The sequence below is a fragment of the Prorops nasuta genome, unplaced genomic scaffold (assembly GCF_024137725.1).
Source record: "Prorops nasuta isolate Cenicafe-Biocafe unplaced genomic scaffold, Cenicafe_Pnas_1.2 PNAS00003, whole genome shotgun sequence".
Lineage (NCBI taxonomy): Eukaryota > Metazoa > Arthropoda > Insecta > Hymenoptera > Bethylidae > Prorops > Prorops nasuta.
In genome coordinates this window covers 8,139,889-8,161,363 of record NW_027116800.1, presented here as the reverse complement: position 1 = coordinate 8,161,363, position 21,475 = coordinate 8,139,889, and the positions used below count along the sequence as shown (strand labels likewise).

The 21,475-nt window shown below is 34.9% G+C and overlaps 2 protein-coding genes across 6 annotated transcripts in view; one reads left to right on the top strand and one right to left on the bottom strand.

Annotated features, from left to right (window-relative positions):
• LOC136784995 (glutathione S-transferase-like) overlaps positions 1–1,548 on the bottom strand; it is a 13,352-nt gene extending 11,804 nt beyond the window's left edge. The window contains exon 1 of one of the 2 annotated variants that reach the window (XM_066745988.1): positions 1,416–1,548. The gene's annotated coding sequence lies outside the window, so the exon portion shown is untranslated. The remainder of the gene's footprint in view (positions 1–1,415) is intronic. The other variant, XM_066745978.1, reaches the window with a different exon arrangement.
• On the top strand, positions 10–21,475 carry LOC136784962 (carcinine transporter-like). Of its 4 annotated transcripts, none has more exons than XM_066745930.1 (10): positions 10–136; positions 16,763–17,021; positions 18,232–18,442; positions 18,527–18,785; positions 18,857–19,049; positions 19,121–19,339; positions 19,425–19,639; positions 19,839–20,014; positions 20,093–20,265; positions 20,380–21,475. In XM_066745930.1, exons 2-10 carry the CDS (start codon positions 16,771–16,773, stop codon positions 20,480–20,482), a joined length of 1,800 nt encoding a protein of 599 aa, XP_066602027.1. In that variant the 5' UTR covers positions 10–136; positions 16,763–16,770; the 3' UTR covers positions 20,483–21,475. The 4 variants fall into 4 exon arrangements, with proteins under 4 accessions (XP_066602027.1, XP_066602036.1, XP_066602022.1 ...); XM_066745939.1 differs by having other exon boundaries at positions 27–125; XM_066745925.1 differs by lacking the exon at positions 10–136 and adding an exon at positions 14,391–14,674.

The window sequence follows — 21,475 nt, the reverse complement described above, 5'->3', positions numbered from 1 at the left end:
ATGCAGTTTAGTGCAAGGTTAGTCGGCGATGAGTGAAGTGCTAATCGTCTCTGTAGCTTGTTTTTCTCGGTAAAGTCAAGCACAAGGATCTAATAAGTGCACTAAAAGGATAATAAGCTCCGTCCGTAAGTCTAAGGTATTTCCAATAGAGTCTACAAAAGTAAACTTTAACTTTCATACGATATAATATCGATTTATTATTAAGAGAAAGAAGCTGTATAAACAAATTAACTACTCTAAACTAAACGAAAGCGAACATCTCGAATTTTTCACGATTTAAGCTTTTGTACAAACACATCGCAAATCGTTTTCATCGTACAACTCGAGTCACTGATACGGTTGATTTACGGAAATTGCACGAAATTGCTGAATATATTTGTATAAAGAAGAAATTTGAAATTCCATAATGATGTAACTGACAATAAAAGTCTTTATATCCACATAAAACGCTATTAAGAACTCTCGAAATCGAGTGCTGGAAAAAAGTGTCCCCTGAAGTTTGTTAAATCTTATACGACTTTCATTGAAGTTTCATGATTCTATTGAATCTCTGTAATTTCGTTTTCAGTTTTCTACATTTACATTTCTATGCTAAGATTGAAATTGATTCTTTTAAGAATAATTACGTCCTTCCTTTACATTCTAGATTTCCCGCCAATTTCGTCACCTTGGAATTTAACTTATTTAATTGGAATTCGTGCGACGTAAATTATTGCTAAAAGTTCAATCGAGCAAATTAATTGTTTATTTTGTAAAGCAACATTTCTCATGCAGATATATTGCATTACCCAATCGCTATTAATAGAATTCACTGATAAAATTAATCTTTTATGAAATCTCTTATTGAGAAAAAAAAAATTCCAGTAAGAGGAGATTTGGCAAGTGCAAATGAGATCTTATCTTGTTGATTATTTGCAAATTGCCTCTTGGAGATTTTCTGTTATTTGCAGTAACTATATCATCGTAACACATAAGAATTCGCGATATAATGTAAAGTCTATGGAGAGAATAGAATTCATCGAAAGAGAGATGAAAGAAACTTTGAGGAAAAATCTTGTAGTCCCTGTTGAAACGAATTCTTAAAACCGTAAGCAAGAAGAACTGAAAGTTTTGTGATATGCTTTGCTGCATTGCGATCATTTTTGTATAGCTTCTGCTTATAAGCAATTTGGAGTAAAATTCATGCAGCTGTATCTGGTATTATTAATAAATTTAAAATTACAATGGCCGGATAGATTATTCAGTGATAGCTTTTAATGCATGCAGCTAAAGCACTTAAATAAGACTATTTTAAGCCTGGGACTAAGATCGGATAGGCCGATATTAGTGAAAAATCACAAAGTTTGCATATTTTCATCATTAATTATTAGAGCCGCTCGTGCTTAATGCCAATTTTGCGAGAGCTTGGTGCAAACCTGCAGCGAATCCAATGATTTCGTTGGAAAGAACGCAAATCTTATAAGAAGAGGAGCTGGCGGAATTCCGTTTCGGCGGAGGCGGCCATGGCGAAACAACAAAATGAATTAGGAAAATTAGTTGCAATCTCCGCGTAGCTCGTGTTACAGGCTTGTTTAACGAACGCACGTCCCTTTTAAAGTCCGAAAGGCGATTGCATAACAAATTGTAGCCAACTACTTTCATGCATAAACCAGTTGACTCGCAAAGTCCTCCCTTCACTATAAACTGCTCTTTTACGTAATGCGCAAACTACCAAGATCCATTATGGCTCGAATGGAATTTAATAACCCCCGGAATCCCTATCGCGCAAAACTTCAATCGTTTGTTTGCCAGGCAAACTACTGAATTTTATCCCCTGACAAGACTCTCGGTGAAAGTGAATTACGCAAAACATTGATCGATTATTCATTTTTAAGTAATTGAAACAACAACAAAAAAGTATAAGCAACCTTTGTTGAATTAATCTTTCATTTTTGCAGCAAACAATTGTGCAAAGCACACACTATTTTATAAACACTTTGCCTGCCGGACGAATAAGCCGCTTGAAAGAAATTATCTCTCTACTCTCTGCTTAATTTAAAGGCAGGTCTGAGTGGATTAATTGAACGAATTATGGAAAACTAATTATACGAAGACGAAGAAATTATTCTCGAGGTTAGATAAGTAACTAGCCTGTTGAGAGAAGGAAGCGAAAAATTAGCTCCTAATTTTTCTCGGAATTCTAGAGATCTTAGTAAAATGATTCGTTTAAGAGATAAAATCGTATAAATTATAAGAAAGAGATATAAGTATATAAAGAGTGGTGTTTCGACAAATCAATTAAGTGTGCAAAGCACGTTTGGAAAATGGGGAAAACATGTGTGCTAATTAATCCTTGGCATAATAATTATCATTGCAACGACTTATTTAGGTCAGTAGTGTTAGACAAATGATCATTTATATTATTGGCAATTAAGAATCGCGTGACTTTTGCATGAAAGTTTAAAACCAGCAAATATCAAGTCCAATGATTTTGATCTCGTGCATCGTGTCCGTGAATCGCTAATCATTAATTTTTATTGGGTCCTCGTCGGAACGTCAGCTTAACGTGAAAAATTTCGTTTTGGATGAGTGCTTTTACGTCTCGCTTATTGCGAATTACATAAGCGGAAATGTATAGTGGGCGGATGCAGATCGATAATATTCATTCAACAGTTTCACAGACCTGATGGATATGATATTCCGTGTTACACTTGAGAAATCTCTCTCACCAACTTCTAATCCTCCACGATGAGAATGGAAAATGTCAATCCATGGAGCTTCCAAGAATCGAATCAAGCAATTGATAAGAAAATTTAAAAGGATATCGCTAATTGAGGAAATTGCACGTCACGTTTAATTGACAAAATGAGACGAAATTATAGCTTGAAGAAATAAGAAGAAGTTAATGCTTGACGAAATTGGACGAATTCGTTTGATTCGAAAGCTCGAAAGCAAAGTGATTTTCATTGCATTTATTCTCTCCTCGCTCTATTATGCAGGCGCAATCCCCTTTAATACTAGCCCGGCAATATTTTTACACAATTTTATTTCATACACATACTACAAAGAGTCTATAATTTATGGCTTCGTCCTATAAATTTTTCTTCAAACTTTTGTCAAACTCTCACGGTCATCCCTTTCAAGCGATCTTCACCGATCTCTAATGAAACTTTTATGAATTGATATTGGAAATGTTTAATATTCTCAGTGTCGCGTCTACCTTAAAAACCAGAATTATGAAGAATCGAATTTTTTTCATGAAATACGTACACTTGCCGATGACCTTCCTTCCAATATTTGTAAGCTGACCAACGTAAAACTAGAGGACAGAGCACGACATCATTCATTAATTTTGCGAACATCCGTTTCACGAATTAAAGATGCCAGCCGACTGAAAAAGAAGCAGAAGAAAAAACAAATACTGCTTCGCGTAGCAATAATTTCTCTTTGCTGCTGGAAAAAACCTCTCCAGAAAAATTTCCACGCGTGAATATATCAAACATATCACGTGAAATATTTAACGAAGTTCTGGCGAGTCGTTTTTTGCAACAAAGGAAATGATATATAACGTTGTAGTTGACACGATTGTTTACCCAGATATATAAATCAATGATTCGCTCGTAAATAAATCAATATAGTTAAATAGCAAAATTACTTTTAGATTTGTGTCAACTGTATCAATGCGATCTTCGATTATTTATACATTCCAAGGCATTTGCTCATAAAAGTTATTGATCCTGATGAAATATTTATGGCGTAACAAGAACGTGAGCTCGTTTCATAAATATTATCTAAATTCTTTATTTAATGTTTTCCTTTTCATATTGAATAAAATGTTCCAACTTTTTAGAAATTTATAAAGCCGATTTATTCTACGAGTAAATTCTGACTTTTCTATTTACTTTTAAGCCACTGGAAAATGATGTACATATACGCGCGAATAAACGATGCTAGATGTCATCTCATGCGCAAATGATGAGAAATACTAACTAAAGTGTTTCATAATGCAAAGAGCAAGCAAAAGGGCTCTATACAATATGGAACTACGTATGAGTGAATTGGATGCGTAGCTTCCATTTCTCCAAGTTTCAATTATATTGCTGAATAACGCTTACAGCTATACGTGTTTCGTTCATCATCTTCTTAATTAGTGTATTAACCCAGTTGATCATTTTCCAACCCATAGCTTTATCTCCTCTAACAAAATTACCAACGAATTTTTATGTTAAACTGCATGACATGTCCTATTAAATAAAAAATTCACAATTTTGCGATATATTATTAATTATAGTAAAAATAGGGAGTCTCCTTATATACCATTAATTTAACGAAGCGAGTAGAAAACACCTGCTTTAATAGTTCTTGTTTCACTTTTAGAAGGTTATGAATTTTTCGACAAGAATCGTACCATCGTGCAATCGATATAATACTTTTTAATCCCAAGTGAATTTTCTTTTCTGCACTATATATAGACCTCATCGCTATTACAAATTCTGTCTAGAAAACTATTTAGAGACTGAGGCTAATGTATTATTAGGGCTAGGCTATTTAAAGTGATTTAATACAATCTTGCACTACTATTAAAAATTATTGACTATATATTCAACTCAGAAAAATCAATTCATATTATTGGAATTATATTTTGGATATGAATTAATAATTTATTGGAGTAAATATATATATATAGTATATAATGAAAGAAAAAACTTGAAAAAAGTTTTTAATAGAGTGAAAAATAGTGAGGCAGGAAAATCTTGAAGTAAGAAGCTCAAGTTTATGAAAGGGGACGAAAGACCGTAGGAAATTCGACATATGAGCTGGCGAGAGGTATTTGGTGAGATTTTATTGACCTCATGCAAAAAAAGAGGGAGAACAGTTTTTGTGTGCCAAACACACTCCGGTTCTAAGCAAACAGTACGTCAATCTCGGACCTGCTTTCTGCCCCGTTTCGCTCATCCGTCCACCTTTTTTTTCATCCTCTCGTCCGTTACTTCTCACCTCTGTCACACTGCCTGATTAAAAGTTCCATGCTGCTCTTCTACCTAGAAAAAAAAAACTCCCCGAACCTAATCGATCCTACAGCAGATACTAACTGGGCCACTTGATGCCAAAAAAAGTCGAATCTTTCCTCTCGATTAACATGCAAAGCACTTTTCATATTTCAAAATTTCTAAAAGTTGTTTTTTCTCTTGTGGAAAAATGCAATTTTAGACCAAGCGCGAGATTTTAGAGTGAAAAAGGTTCTCCTGTCTGCGATTGCGTATCTCTTACGTAATGCAGGTCTCAGGATGAAAATTACTTTAAATTTATTTTATTAATACATACCACTCCTTAAAGATTTCCATATCCACCGATAGAATTGTACGATTTTTTGTCGACCTAGTGAAGGATTCTGACCACATGTGAAAACAGGAAACGTACTTGTAATTTTTATTTTGATCAGTCGGAAGCAATCTGGAAGGAATCAAGCAAGCACGTGCTCATTTTGACTCTTTTGTCCTTTTGGTTATGCAAATGCTCCTTGAAAATGGCACCTGACGTTAACTTCGTGCCTGGAAAATATGACGAGCTTATTCTTCCAGCTGGTTCTACTGTGCAACGCACACCTCCCTCTTTTTTCATTTAGTCGGGTTTTAATGAAGTTTTTGCTCTATGAATCGAACAAAAAATTCGATTATCCTTGCCACAAATTACGTAACTCTACTTCATATATAACTCTGCCTTATCAACAGCTGTAGTATATACATATACGACTGAATGGTCATCGTTACAAAATATTTAACAAAATCTAGTCTCAGTAACTATATTTGCATTTAACAGAAATCTGCATAATCTTTTCAACCTGACTCACAGTAAATCACATCTTTTGAGAGAATTTACAAATTTCTGAATAAAATTAAACTCTAATTGAAACAGAATGGGAACACTTGTAATGCGTAGATTAACGTAAGTGGTATTATAAAAGCGGTTATCCATTCTACAAATGCATGCGTTGTCACTTGCGCCATTATTTACACTCTCATTGGCAAGGGTCGGTGATTAATTATTTTCCTGCAATTACTACAGACAAAAGGGCGAGTGATGATTGCTGAGAGCTAATTTCACGATAGAGGAGTCTTACATTGCCAATTCAAGCACTGGTTTCCTTTATCTTAAAACTTTCAAGAAATTCGACCAACCTACTTTCAGAAATCAGGTTGCTACGAAAAAAGTTGATGTAGTTCTAAAGGCTCCAAAATAATTTAATGACTTTTCCATATCAAAAACGTGACTCAAAATAGGCAATATATCATGCTACTGTAGAGCTATCGATTTTCAAATTAGCTTCTCAAATAGCTTTTTTCTTAGTAAAGTAAAACTTGGTAATTCAATGAGAACGAAGGAAAAAATTACTAATATATACTTCAATCATTTCGATCACCAATAATTTTGTAAGTCATTTCTACTTGCTAATCGTACAAAAATAAAACACATCTATAAAACTTTGGTTCACTCTTTAAGAGAACGAATAAAAATAAACGACAAAGATAAATTAGACAAATTAACCTATATTATTTACTTTCGTTTAACAAATGCCTATCATAGTTTTCAATAAAAGTCAACGTTTCAATAAAATTGATTCTTGAACAATTTGCCAGGGTGAAGTTGTATCGCTTACTGGAAAGCCCTACAATTCCAGGAACAGCTATAGATTATTATTAAAGAGAGAGAGAGAGAGAGAGAGAGAGAGAGGACAGATAGACAAGGCTTGGTTTATGCGAAGATGTGAAACGTTACACCAAGAAAATAGCATATTAGAAGAGTCTATAGTAAAGTTCTATATAGGTGTAAAGAAAAGGTAGGTGATATAATAAAATGGCGAGTATGAAATTGCGCGTTTACGTCAGAATGTTTGATTTATTCGTTGAGAATATATTTGTATAATACGTGTATAGGGATTGAAGGAGGATTTCTGCTCGCTGCGAGCGAGTTGAAGGTGTTGCTGAAGGTGACCACTTGAAAATTTATTCAAGAAAATCTGGCGTGCCGACTTCCTCTACCAATCGAATCGATAGTGACTGTACTACTAGGATCGACCTGTATTCTTATCTGCTCGCTCACCTCTAACATCTTATACGTGGTTTTCTTTCGGCGTCCTTGAAAACCTCACTAACTGGTTCCGCTTTAACAATCGAATCGATAGATCTCAGTTTCGCAATAATACACGCTCTCACGTTTTTACCAGACCTTAATTCATTCGGACCGATAGATCCAGATCCAACTTTTATTCAGATCTCCTTCGCCTATCGATCGATTCTTCAGCCAGCCTATCGCTATACAAAAACATCATTTTTTCGTCATTTTAAAACCACTGTTAAAAACCAGGCGAGCCTTCGTCTCGCGTCGATCCATATATGAAAATTATATATGTAAGTGGGCAAAAAAATCATACGACTGTCAAAATTAGAGGAAATCGATGGGTTTCGACGTGCTTTTGTATTGTTCCATTCAAATAGATTGAAACGGTTCATCAATAATTCATCCAAGTCGTTATCAAGGCAAGGAATCGTAGCTGGAATGATTCATGACGTTATGAAGATGCCTGAACTCGGGTAAATAGCCGATCGATGATGCCTCCTTCAATCTTGCAACAAATAATACTACCCTCCAATCCGCTGAAGCATTGATTGACAATTCTCAAGTCAAATTGCTTATAGTTTCGAGCAATTCGATCGATATTCCATTCTCCAAGTTGCTATTAAAGATCTACGATAATTTTGTTCCTTCTCAACTCTACCAACCGATACTATCGGTAATAAACGACGAGGCATGGTTATAAACCTCTCTCGTAAGTTTTTATTGAAATAATAATAATTAAATGGATTTAAATGCGATTTCGTCGAAACTCTATAAGGTTGGATTTGTAACACGTAAGAATAGGAAGACTCGCATTCGCCGATTTGTGGTTTACTAAGGAGAGAAACTGATAAAAAGTTGTCGTCTTTTTCTTGCGATCGGACAATCATACTTTTCTTCATTGAAATTTATCATCTCGAGGATTTGCTCCAATGATCGATGTTTATACCTAAACTCCTATAGCTTCATCGAGGATTTCGTCGCGTTAGATAATTTATTCCTGCAGATTCGCAAGCGTTATAAAGAACGAAAGATTCGACTCGATTTTGAAAAAATTATTATTAATATTGCATGATTATATATTTTGCAATGGAAACAAAGCAAATTTCATGAATACGATTACTATAATTAAGGCCGAATGACACGCATTCGTATTTATGTTGCTGCGGGTGAGACTGCAGCAGAGTGAATAGGTGTAAGATTTGGAGTATAAGGCATTATATACAGGGTGAGCTAATCAGTGTGGTATACATATACATTTATATCGAAGTAGCTGAAGTATCAATGTGATTAGGTAACTTTGTCACGTGCGCATCAAACAGGCTGCCAAGGAATAAATGGTAGGAGTATAAAGGACAGTTTAGCAGTGCACTTGAACTCGCAGACAACAAAAAGCTTATCCCCACCATAAGGCTATTTTTTCCTGCTCCTTCTTCGATTCGGCCTTGCCGCATCTCAATGATTCGTTTGAGGAAGCTCAAAAGTGCCTTTGTCTTACTCGCCTCTCAATCTGACTAATCGTTTCTTCTACTTTTTTCTCCTTCCTTTTTTCTGTTATCATCTCATTTACCTACTTGTTTATTCAACGACCACTAATCACGAACTAAGTATGTTATTAACTAATCTATTCGCATCAATTGGAAAATACTTTTTGCTCTATGCTGTAAAGCGCTTTACAATTATATTTCTCGATCGTTATATATAGATTTCTTCGCGATATATATGTATGCGTATATATATTAATTATTTTATCTAAGATTTTGTGTGTATTAATTTTGAATAAAACAATTCAGCACTCCCGTTCTTTCGTCGCTTGCCAAGATTAGAAATATTTACCGAAGAATTGAGCAATGCTATATAATAACGTAGACGTTTAAAATTTCCGCGTTCCGTTTCATCGTTAATCTTTTTTCCTTCATTTTACAACCTACGTCATCCTGAAATAATTTTACCAAACGGTACGAAGACGACCAGCATCATTAATAAGTAACATGATAATATAATGTTGGTAAGCACAATTTACATTCAGGTAGAGAGAGATGGACCGTGAAAATGGTATACATTGGATTATCGTTAATGAAATTGATGTATATATTTATAATATCACACTCAAACGCATGACTATATAAATATATATATATATATATATATAAGTGTGTGTGCTATAATTCATTTAACCAAAACGTTGGAGCCAGGCGTTATGTGTGTTTAATTTAATGCCCTATTTAATAATACCTCGTCGACGTTTTAAGTGCTTACCAAGTTTAAACGACCGTTCGTCTTTCTGGTCGATATGGTTTTTACGAGTGTTGTGGGCGAAAGAGAAACAGAGTAGTCAGAGGAGTATAATAGCACACGCGTACACACCAAAGAGCTTGAATCTCTTCAAGCAGAGACTGTAATAAATACGAATAATATTTTCCTGGCGTTTAGTTTCACTCGCATTGCAACATTATATTTCAAAAGATACGCGATGTGTCCAATGTTTACTTTATACACCGCGATTAATATTTTACGTTACACTTATGATATTCGTATAAACATCAACGAGAACTCAACTGGCAGAAGTAATAGATTGCATTTGATTAATTGCGACCGTTTAACGAAGTTGCACGTGACATAATATTTCCTAATATTTCGGGCAGATTAAGGTTAATTAGCGTTAATTATGCATGAATGTCGGCTATGCCACGTGTCGGCGCTTTTCGAATTCATTCCAATTATCGAAACGTTTGGTCTCGCGTGGCCTTACTTTGTTAGTTAAAATACCGACACCACCGTGCCTGACATGAGCAGTCATTGGTTAAATTTTAATGCCAAGGCTACATAAGCACCGGCATGCTCACGAAATATTCTAGCACAATTATTATATTAGGAAGAAAGTTATTGCAGTCTACTTTGTATATTTTTCATCGTAAACGACCTCACAGGAACGTCAGTTTTCTCTGCTCCTTCCTCTCCTTCAATGATGATTTTCTCAAGGATTATCTAAGAAATCTCATCCATTTTTGTTCGAATCAATTAAGATACACGAGCGATGTGCTTCCAATTGCGTCACCGCCCAGAGCCTTCAATCGAGATACGAATTTGCTTTGGATCCAATCATTTTCGTCTTTCGAAGGGTCACGAATCGTTTGCGTCGAGGTCGAAGTCGTTAAAAAAGTACAAAGTTTTATTTGAAAGTCCTCGTTCGTATATACTGCACTATACATCCATCTACTGCTTATACTAATAAAGCAAACTATATTACGATTGGAGTTAGAAATAACTGGTAGCTTCGCTGTTCAGACTCTTTGGAGATCGCTGGAAAACGCGACAAAAAAGCAGAGCACCTTGTCTTGAAAAATAATCTTTTTCGTCGAGTGTTTCAGTTTTTCGCCAAGTTTCTGACTCGCAATTTACATTTCTTCTGTGTACAACCGTATAGTTATGACGTTTCGTGGATTCAGTAAAAACTCTTTTATTATCCCTAATTGCTTTTATCTGCTCGCGTTTGGCTTCCACAGTTCGGAGGCAGAAACAAAAGCTGAGAAGAACATATTGACATTCCAGAATAATCGTGCGGGTACGTTTCCCAATCAGTAGCAACACTTTTTTACGAGCGACTCCATGATAGTATCCTTCATTCATCAGGGTAACGTAAACAGAAGCAAATCGATAACTTTAGTCTCCGTTTGCACTTCGTGGCGTCACTTTACCCTATACATGTACCAAATGATCCTTTCGACTCTTCAAGAATACCAGCGAATTTCAATCAACCACAAAATTTATCTCGTGTGGAAATAGTTTCGAGATTAGAAAAACATTAATAACAGTTGCTGAAGAACGAGAGGCTGGCTGCTCCATCTCAATGCTCGCGTCTTGTTTAGAGTGAGTGTTGTTCGTCTTAATACTGTAGTAAATAATCGTAAATCCACCATATCGTAACAGCTATACTAACAACTTATTATTACACTTCCTTCATTTTTGTCTCTGTTGACTTTAACAAGACCTATATTTATTTAGAATCTCCCCATCGCTATATACGTATCTTATATTATTCAATTTATTAATTAATGCATTTGTCTCGCAATTCTTTCTGATTCGAAGCAAAGGTATAAGTAGAATTTTCCATCGCAATACCCTAACATTGATTTATAATTGATTTTCTAGAAAACTTCATTAAGCGAGGAAGATTCTCTCCGAGAGTTATCCTTGAGCGCGTTTATTAGCTGCCTCCTTGCAGTTTTGAAAAATTCCTTTGTCCAGTTGACATTAAATGACGAAAGAAAACTGGTCTTACCTTCCGAACCGGTTTCTGAGCCTTACGCTACTCGAGACGATACCGAAGCTCGAAATTTTTTATCCCCTCCCTGATACGAGTCTTCACCTAGGGAATTCCACTCGGGGTTTTCCCTCTTCCTCCTGCTCATCCTCTCCCCCTCCTCCATCACGCGACTTCCTTGTCAGAGAGTAAACCAATAATATCTTCAAGTCACTATCTTCTACCTGCGAGCTGGTCTTCTCGAACCCCTTTCCTCTTCAAACTCTTATTCAGTTTTATTTTTAAATATACCTGACTTTCCGCTTCGAAAATTTTTTCTCCTTTTTTCACAACTGCATAGTCTCGTGCAGTCGTACGGATGAAGGTACGGACTAGTCTCGTTCGCAGAGTCTACCTGAAACATTTCTCTAGTTTACCTCTGAGTAAGCCGCTCTGTTTAAAAAAAAAATAGAAAAATAAAATTTAAAATTTAAGAGTAAGAAACGGGTCGACGCGTTATCTTTTATTACGGTCCGCTCGACACTTTATCAACAGCCTTCCTGAAATTTCCGTGAATAAAACATTCTAATTACAGGTAGATCGTAAGCTCATTGATAAGTTTCCTCGCTTGGCTCCAAAAAACTTGAACGTTGGTTATCTCGTTTATTCTATTTACGATCGCATTTTTAACACACTGTGACTTGGTTATTTAGACAAACCGAGAGTATATGCCGTACCAATTTTCAAAGGGTGATTAATCATGTGATAAATCGTAAACAGAAATATTCCTATATACGTGTACGTGGTTCGTCTGTCATTTGCTTAAACAACTGCGAGTCGTCTGCAAATTCGTAAAGATTCATTTGATTTTCTTAAAACCTTTGTTGTTAATTGTTAAATTTGTGTCTACTCAGACACGATCACTCTCCATATCCGTATTACCGGATAATGAGGATTAAGTTTGTGTTTATAATTGTTATATAAATAAATGATTTCTTCGAACATTTAATCGATTAAAGTAATGGCCTACGTTCCTTTCTACGATTACCTCGTTGTGTGAATCGATGTACTAAGAATAAACCAGAAAAACAATTTGAGTTTCCTCAATATTCATGCTAAAGCTATGATAAAAAATGTAAATGAAATGAGATGAATATATGAGATGGTATGGTCATCGAATATAAAAATAGGTATCTCTACATATGATTATTATATATACAGACATCGCGAGAGAGATTTCATCTTTCGCCAAATTATTTATTTTACCATACGAAGATGAGCACTATTGTGTGCTCGTTATAATTTAATCGACATTAAACATGAAAGCTGTAAAAAAATTTTGTAACTCAGTTGAAACGTTTCACCCAGAGATTCGGGTCTGGATCCTTCCGTTCCAAGATATTTTCTAACAAAATTCATGAATAATTCAATTAATAAAACGGTTTGTGTTGAATCAACAAAAATGTACATTAAATTAAACCAATAATAAACGCGGAACACTTGTCTCGCAGACGGTTATAAACCTGTTTGTGGAAAATTGTAGCAAAAAATAAGCGTACTTCTGTCATTTTCACACGTGTGTTTGTTCCTTAAATAAAAAGAAAAGAAAGTTGGTGAAAAAGAAGCTCAACTTGTATATACTAAAACCTAAAAATTGGTCAAATTTCATCATTCCAAAGACGGATTTTATTTACGAAAAGTATAGATCACGTGTGTTTACCTTGTAGTCTCTGTTAATTAATTCATTAATTTTGCGTCTGTCACTTCTTTCAATGATAAAAATTTCCGTCTGATCTCGTATCACGTTCAGCTACATAGCGATGACTATTCGTTATTATTATATAGAATGTGGGTACAAATAGTAAAGATATCTAGTATCGTTTTTTTACAAGAGACTTACAGAATCCCTCTGAATCTGGGTAATAAATCGCCTCGTGGATTTCGACCTCGCATGTCAGGTAATCGACATTAATTCTTACGTAATTTTAACGAGCAGAGGAAACCAAATAAACGAACTATAAATAAATAAAGGCATGAGTATCTGATTTCTCAATTAATTCTATAATGTTATATGAGCAAAACGCTTAAATTGAAATATATCCGAGTTCAGCCGAATCAAATCTATTAATCGATAGTGATATAATACTAGAAATAAGAGTGATACAACGGAATATTTAAAATTAAGGAAATTCCAGCAGACTAATGGAGGATGAGTGCGAGAAAAGCTATGATCTTCGTGTATCTGAAACGGTAAAGGAGGAAAAAACGAAACCGTCGAGAGACTGTGACGTCCCATTGGCGTAATCTTATCGAAAGTCCCGTGCAATCTTCTCCTACGATCTAAAACACAAATGAAAATAGCAATGCGAATGAAGATTTATTTAAATCTGGTAGAAGAAAATGATAAAAGGCAACATTAGAAATTTATTAGGAGCTAAAGATAGACCAAGATAGGGGAAAGGAAACAATGGAATATCGGAAATGTATGACTAATTGTGGTTTGACGCCAGTGACAAAGCTAAGAGCGTCAAAGATTTCACCATGGAGGAAAAGGAGGTGAGAAAGTCAGTGACGTTATTCGCTACGTCAAAGAACGAAGGGACGAGGCTCCTGGGGGCTTGCCTGCGGAAAAACCAGGAAATTGTGGTTTTGGAATTGTCATTTGGTTTCTGGAATGATTTTTAAATGTACCAAAGACTAAATTATTCCTTTCGTTCTGTCGGAGGAGTAACCATGATAAAGTGTAGTATGTTAAGAGCTGGAATTAAGGGGGGATCCGCAATCTGCTGCAAAAAGTTTTTTGACGAGAAGGAGTAGCGTGTGGAAGGAATAGAAATATATAATGCGAGAATGAGAGAGAGAGAGAGAGAGAGCGAATCCATTGGCAGTGACGTCATATAAGAACTCGAGTCAAGAATGAGAAACAATATACAATACCGGTCGGCGGCCGGTGGTTATCTTGACTGGCTGATGTTGATGCTGGCTGGTGGGGGTGGTGAGGTAGTTCGGTTTGGTCTTGATGGATGCTATAAAGTATCGGGTTGTAGTGGAAAACGGACAACAGTCCCAACGCGACCAACAGTCGAGACTCGCACACCCTCAAAACGAGATGTAGCTTTGCTGCCAAATTCTCGCCGATTTTACGCGCGAACCAAGCTCCACATGCTTATAAACAAACATACAAGCCCGCCTATTACTTATCAAATTTCTAATCGTTTCAACGTTTTCTAAGAAACGTACCGATTCTTTTTTTCACAAAATTTGTATCCTTTAAGGATTAACTTACAAATTTTTATCTCGCGATCAACAGTTCATCATATCGAAGATAAGTTTTAGGTACGTAAAGATGAATCGCAAAAGGAATAGTTTTACGAAGCTTCTATTGAAATAGTGAATGTAGTGATATTTTCATTGTTGTAAAGAAGTGTTACGTTCATTCTCATGTTTGGAAAGAACGTAAAGACACGTGGATGTGTGACTTTATGGATGTAGTGGTTTCTTCGTGCACGCGAATTTCTTTAATCAAAAGTACGGCAGTGATTTTTACGAGATTCTTGTAGAATCCAGAAATCAACCTGCAGCATTAACCTGCAATCACATACTGAGCTTGAATTAGAGTTTCGAAATCGTTAAAGTAACCAGCAAGTGATAATGCTTCAATTCTATCTCTAATCCTGGTCTCTTCCATATTATATATAACATTATTCCTAAAGTTTCCTTCTTCAATGAGATTCGATTAACGAAAATAGATATTTACTGAAAGCAATAACGTCGCTTCATATAGAACCCAGTATTTGGAATTTTCTGTAAATAAACGTGGATGTGTACTGTATACCTCAACAGTTTAATAGAGATTTAAAATTCTGATGAATGAAGAATGACTTAATAAAAAACTAGTGACTCGTTAATGACGATTCCGTCGTAGATATAATCTGTAACATAATTAAAACGAGTTACTCAGTGAGATCGTTAGTCAATCATCCTTTCAAATTGATTATTTACATTCATAATAGATACCAGTACCTTAAAAATTTTTTGTGTCGTATTTAAATTTTTGAAATGATACAACAGGTGAACAAGAATATATTATTTCACTTTATCACATGTATTATATCGAAATGTTGTTGAGGTAATTTCGCTTTAACCAGCTGTACCCCTACTATTAATTGATCTTCTTGCAAAACTGGTCTTTGAATAATAAAGTAAAGTAATTTTATTCTCGGTACATATTTATTGAAGTTGGAGGTTGTGTATAAAAAATAACTTTTAAATATGAATTAATCAATATCTAACAATATTCTCATATAATTTATTCGCGTTTAATATATCCTATTTGTATCCCTATATTTATTTGATTTGATTAAAAAAAAAAAACAAAGCAATAATATAAGTGAATTCTTAGATTAGCATCTTTCTCCGTGCAAAGTTTGAAGAAAAAATTCGTTGTATGACTCTTATTGCTAAAATTGGATTAATGTATGGTGTATTTAATGACAAATTAATTCACTTGCATAACGGGAACTGGTGAAGCATTGATGGAGCTCAGTCATCGCTTATTACCAGTTTCCCGTTTCAGATGGAGTTTTTCTTACAAAAAACAGTTGTAAAAAGAATAAACAATCGCTATACCGAGGATTCACAACGTTACGTATAACTAATAAATTCGGTGATTTATATGTTAAACAGCACTTGGAATGACTGTAAAAATTATACCATCATATTTAAGAAGGAAAAGGTTATTATTATAGCACGAAATACGTAAAATATTATTAGTATCAAGATAAAGATCAATTTCAGATTAATCAGCTGATACATATAGATCATGATTTTTTTCTGAACACTCTTTCAAATCTATTTATTTTAGATAAAATTAATGGCTACTTATTGTTTTAGGCAGTGAAATTCGTGAGTTTTTTTAGTAGATTTGAAACATAAACTAAAACAATAATATATATATATTTACATTGTAAAGATTTAAGCTCATAAACCGACCCATTACGATACACAAACGATTTAAAAACAACTAATTTGATCTGAAAAACTAGTTTAATTAACTCTGCATTTTAGTGTAAAAGGAAAATAATCAAAACAATTTGTGTAATTTTTATCGAACACTAAAATTGTATATTTTAAAATAAGTAGAAACTATGTTTTTCCATGTGATCAATTTCACAGGTATAAACGTCCAGAGTCTTTATTTTGATTCAACCAAGAGATTTCGCACGTAAAAGTTCTTTTATCCTTGTCCAAGTGTAAAAAATTGATATCTCTTATAGTTAGGAAAATTGGTGAATTTTTAAATCCACATTCTAGGCCAAGTTAATGTAAACACCCTATATATTATTTGAATTTTATGGAATAAATTTCGCGGTTCAAGAAATTTGCTGAGAAGGTTAATGCAGTATAAATGATTTTTTGCTTTAGCTTGAAAAATGACAGTGGCCCTGGATTCGCCAAAAGCCGAGGAGGGCGAGGCTAAAACAAAAATCGAGACTTTTGATGACATCCTGCCCTACGTTGGAGAGGCCGGCCGTTATCAATTATTTCTATTCTTCTTACTGCTACCCTTCACATTTGTCTACGCCTTCCTGTACTTTGCACAATTTTTTTTAACCCTTGTGCCAAATGAACACTGGTGTTACGTACCTGAACTCGAAGGATGGAACCTGACAGACGCCGAAAAGTAAGTTTCTCCATGTCCAATAAAATACGACGCTGTTAATCGAATCATTCTATTCGCTATAACCATTGAAATGCTTTCATTTAATTGAAAAATTAATTTGCTCACCGATAGAGAATTTGCAATATCTATCATAGGATTAAAATTAGGTACGAAACGAAGTGACGTTCACACAGCGTGTACATGGGAATTCTAAAGTAACGAACAAGAGTGATAATTATATGTCGAGCTGGAATTGTAAAACGGTATCCATTAGATACGGTTTAATTTCTCAATGTTGAGCAATATAGCCTATCCGTTATCTTTATTTTTGCATTGTCATTGGAGGTCGCTTCTGACGACGCTTCGAAAATCAAGTTCACTTTCCTAAACTAACAATCATGGCATAAGCATGAAAATTTGGATAACCGATCCCTGTGTAATCCTTTTTTGCAATAAATATAATTCAATTGTAAGATAATATTGCAGATAGATATTTGAAAAAATATATTGTTGTAGTGTATATTTATACCTGTCGGGTACCCCTTTAAGAACTGCCTTGAATCGTTTTCCTTATCGCCTAACTTTTTTTTAATATTTAACACATTTTTGCCATGCCTTGCAATGTACTTTTTTAAACCGAATTCTTTTCCATGAAATTGTATTAATCAATGAAAATAGCATTTATCGAACGTCTATATCATCAGTGGATTTTCCCTATTCCGGGATTTCCCTTATTCCTGAATTGCATCACAAGAATGCCCGTGTTTCGAATGATTCAGATTACTCAAATAATTGTTTTTTGCTCCCACGATACTCTACCACATATATATTAATAACTTAGAATTTTAATGTCAGACTTATTTTTTATTCAAAGTAACTTTCTCTAGATAATTTGTGCATATATAGTTTTTTCTAAGATAACTTGGAAAATAAATTATTCAACTATTAAACACTTCCAGATACAAAAGTCGATGATAAATCTAAAAAAAATGCAGTAATTTCTTCAAAATGATTAACCGTCTAATTATCATTCTTTACCCTTGATTTTGATTTCATGTTCTAATGAAACTTGGACTCTGCGTCAAATGAAAGTCCTTCCTTTGTTTTCCTTATGACGCAGAATAACTGCAATAATTACCAAATATGTATACTTATAAGTACTACCAAGAGTAATCGATGACAGATATTTATGTAAAAGGAAATTTAATTAAAACTCATGTAATTTTTGTAGGATTGCCTTGTCAATTCCTCCAGCAAATACGGAAGAATTGAAGATGGAAGGTGCGACTCCATTCTCAAAATGTGTGCAGTACGCAGTCAATTTTACAGATATTTTAGACCATGGAATTAGAGAACCAGATCCATCGTGGCCAAAAATTTCTTGTCAGCATGGCTGGTCTTTTGACTATACTAATATTCCTTATGCTTCAATCGCTGCCGAGGTAATTGACGAACTTTATCAATAATTTAGCACGTGCAACAAAAATTGTGAATAGTAAATAAAGAAGATGCACGAAATATTCCAGTTAGAGTGGGTTTGCGACAAAACGTATTTAGGCTCAGCTGCACAATCAGCTTTCTTCTTTGGAAGCATCATTGGTGGCCTTATTTTTGGCTATATCGCTGATCATCATGGTAGGATACCAGCTTTGGTATCTTGCAACGGTGTAGGATTTTTCGCATCCATTGCTACAGCATTCTGCAATAGCTTCTGGAGCTTCTGCATCTGCAGGTTTATCGTTGGTGCTTCCTTCGACAATTGTTTCAATATTCTCTTCATTATTGGTAAATATACTGCTTTACTGTTGTGTGTATTTGTAAGAAACTTTTATTAAACTTGTGCTGAATATTAATAGTGATCGAGTACGTTGGACCAAAGTACAGAACCCTCGTGGCGAATATGTCGTTTGGAATATATTTTGCGGCAGCTGCCAGTCTCTTGCCTTGGATCGCTTATTGGATAGCCGATTGGAGAATTTTGGCTGTGGTCACAGCAGTACCCCTAGTTACTGCATTCCTTGGCCCATGGATCGTGCCAGAAAGTGCACGGTAAGTAACTGTTTATTTATCAAAATGAAAAACAAAATTATCAGCAGAGTTTGACAAGGACTTCTTTTCAGGTGGTATTTGACTGTAGGAAAAGTCGAAAAGGCGTTAGAGATGTTAAAGAAATTTGAGAAGGTAAATAAGAAAGAGGTGAAGCCTGAGGTTTACGAAGAGTTTGAAAAGAGCTGCAAATCCATGATCGAGAAGGATACATCGCACAATCAGTATACAGTAGTGGATCTTTTTAAGAAACCTAGACTAGCTCGTATCACAGTTATGCTTGTTATATACTGGTAAGCATCGAGAGTGGACTATTTAAAAGGCGAGGAAACATATGTATGAGATGAGTTCATAATTTAAACAAAAAAACTCTTACAGGCTACTTATTATTCTCGTCTTCGATGGTCACGTATGGAACATGAAATTGCTGGATCCCAACGTGTTCACTTCCTTCTCTATCGCTGCTATGACAGAATTGCCCGCAGCAATTTTGCTCGCACTGTTCCTTGATAGATGGGGGAGACGATGGATGGGCTTCGCTTCGATGTTTCTATGTGGCGTATTTTCCTTCGTGGCGCTCGCAACTCCTCCTGGTAATTTTTGTCATCTCGATATTTTCCAAAACCACCCCTCTCATCTCGCAACGAGTAAAACGTGAGCTTTTTCGAATTCATAAGAGAATTCGTAATATTGTATTTAGCTTGGTGTCTCTTGATCTTAACGAACGTATTTTCCGTCCACTCGTCGAAACACTCTCAGTCTTCTTCAATTACAGAGATATCTACTTTTCAGGTGGCTTAACCGTCGCTATGGCAATTTTGGCCCGTCTCGGAGTTAACATAGCCGCGAATATCGGATTTCAATACGCGGCTGAAATGCTGCCGACTGTCGTCCGAGGACAGGGAGTCTCTTTGATTCACATTATTGGATATTTCGCACATATCATTGGACCTTATGTGATTTATTTGGTGAGATTTTAAACATTTTTAGCACGTTGAAAATTAATGCTTTATCATAGCATTTCTTAAATATATTCAATGAACCAGGCTGATGTTTCTCCGGAGCTGCCACTAATTTGTCTAGGAGGATTGTCTTTCATCGATGCTTTCCTTACTTTGGCATTACCGGAAACCCTAGACCAGGAACTTCCGGAAACGTTGCAAGAAGGAAACGACTTTGGCAAAGATCAAAGCTTCTGGTGGATCCCTTGCATTTCGGCGTAAGTATATTTTTAATCGTATTATATAGATATAATAATAATGCTCTTCTGACAAGTTTTTCTCTTGAATTTTCTATAATTACGTTTACACAATGTCAAACTTGATTTTCTTAGGACTCCAGAGAAAAAGAAGAAGTACAGAAAGAAAAAGGAAGGAATTAACAATGCAGCCTTTCATCGTGGAAGTCTCCAAAGAATAGATTGTACCAGGCTATAGCGAAACTAACGTGTGCAAAACTATTACCAAATACTTGTAAATAATAATCGTTAAACGTATGTGAGAGTACGAGAGATAATGCGAGATAAGGAAGCAGGAGGAAAGAAGTTTGAGCGAGTGTTGGAGAAGCACGGAAATACAGAGCTCAATATTAACAAATTTTATGTATAAATTAACTTTATAAAAGTTATAGGCAAAATATTGTTATATATATATATATATATATATATATATATATATACATAGCAGGGTAACGCGCTGTTCAATTTTTAATATCTCTGCCGAGGATCTATTACAGTTTATATTCAAAGAGGTGAAAATATTTTTATACTCATATTGGGGCTATGCAGGAATTTGTTGTAAATGGATGTAAATTAATTTATACGAGATTATTCTCTTCCTGCCAGCCATTCGTTACATTTTTGTGTATCCAGAATGTTCAGCACGTAATATGTAGATACAGGAGTTGTTACTCCATAATTCTAACTCCCTGGTGTTAAACGCCTCTTATTCACTTTGTAGATTAATACTCGTTTTATCGATGGACGATTATTTATGATTAGTTGTAAATAACTGATAATTTATTTAAACAATCGAATTTCTGGACTGGCTCGTGAGAAGTGCTCAATGTGTGTTCCATTAATCACGTTATAGCAGGAAAAATATATAAGCGATTAATGAACTACAATTTTAGAATCATCCGCGTACTTACGAAGTAAAAGTATAACTTTATAGTTATCTTAAAATAAGAGAAAAGGGCTTCGAAAACAAGCGACAAAGAAACGTCTTGTCTACGTCGACTTTAGAACGTTGTAAAGCTTAATAGGTACAAATATTGATTGTTGGTTTTGTAATTTTTAAATCTAGAAATCGACTTTTAATAGACGAAATACACTACATCATGATTTCTTGTATAATATTTTCATCTTCATCAAACTGACATCATACATTACGTTAAAAAGAAATATATTATTTTATCGATGAAACACACAA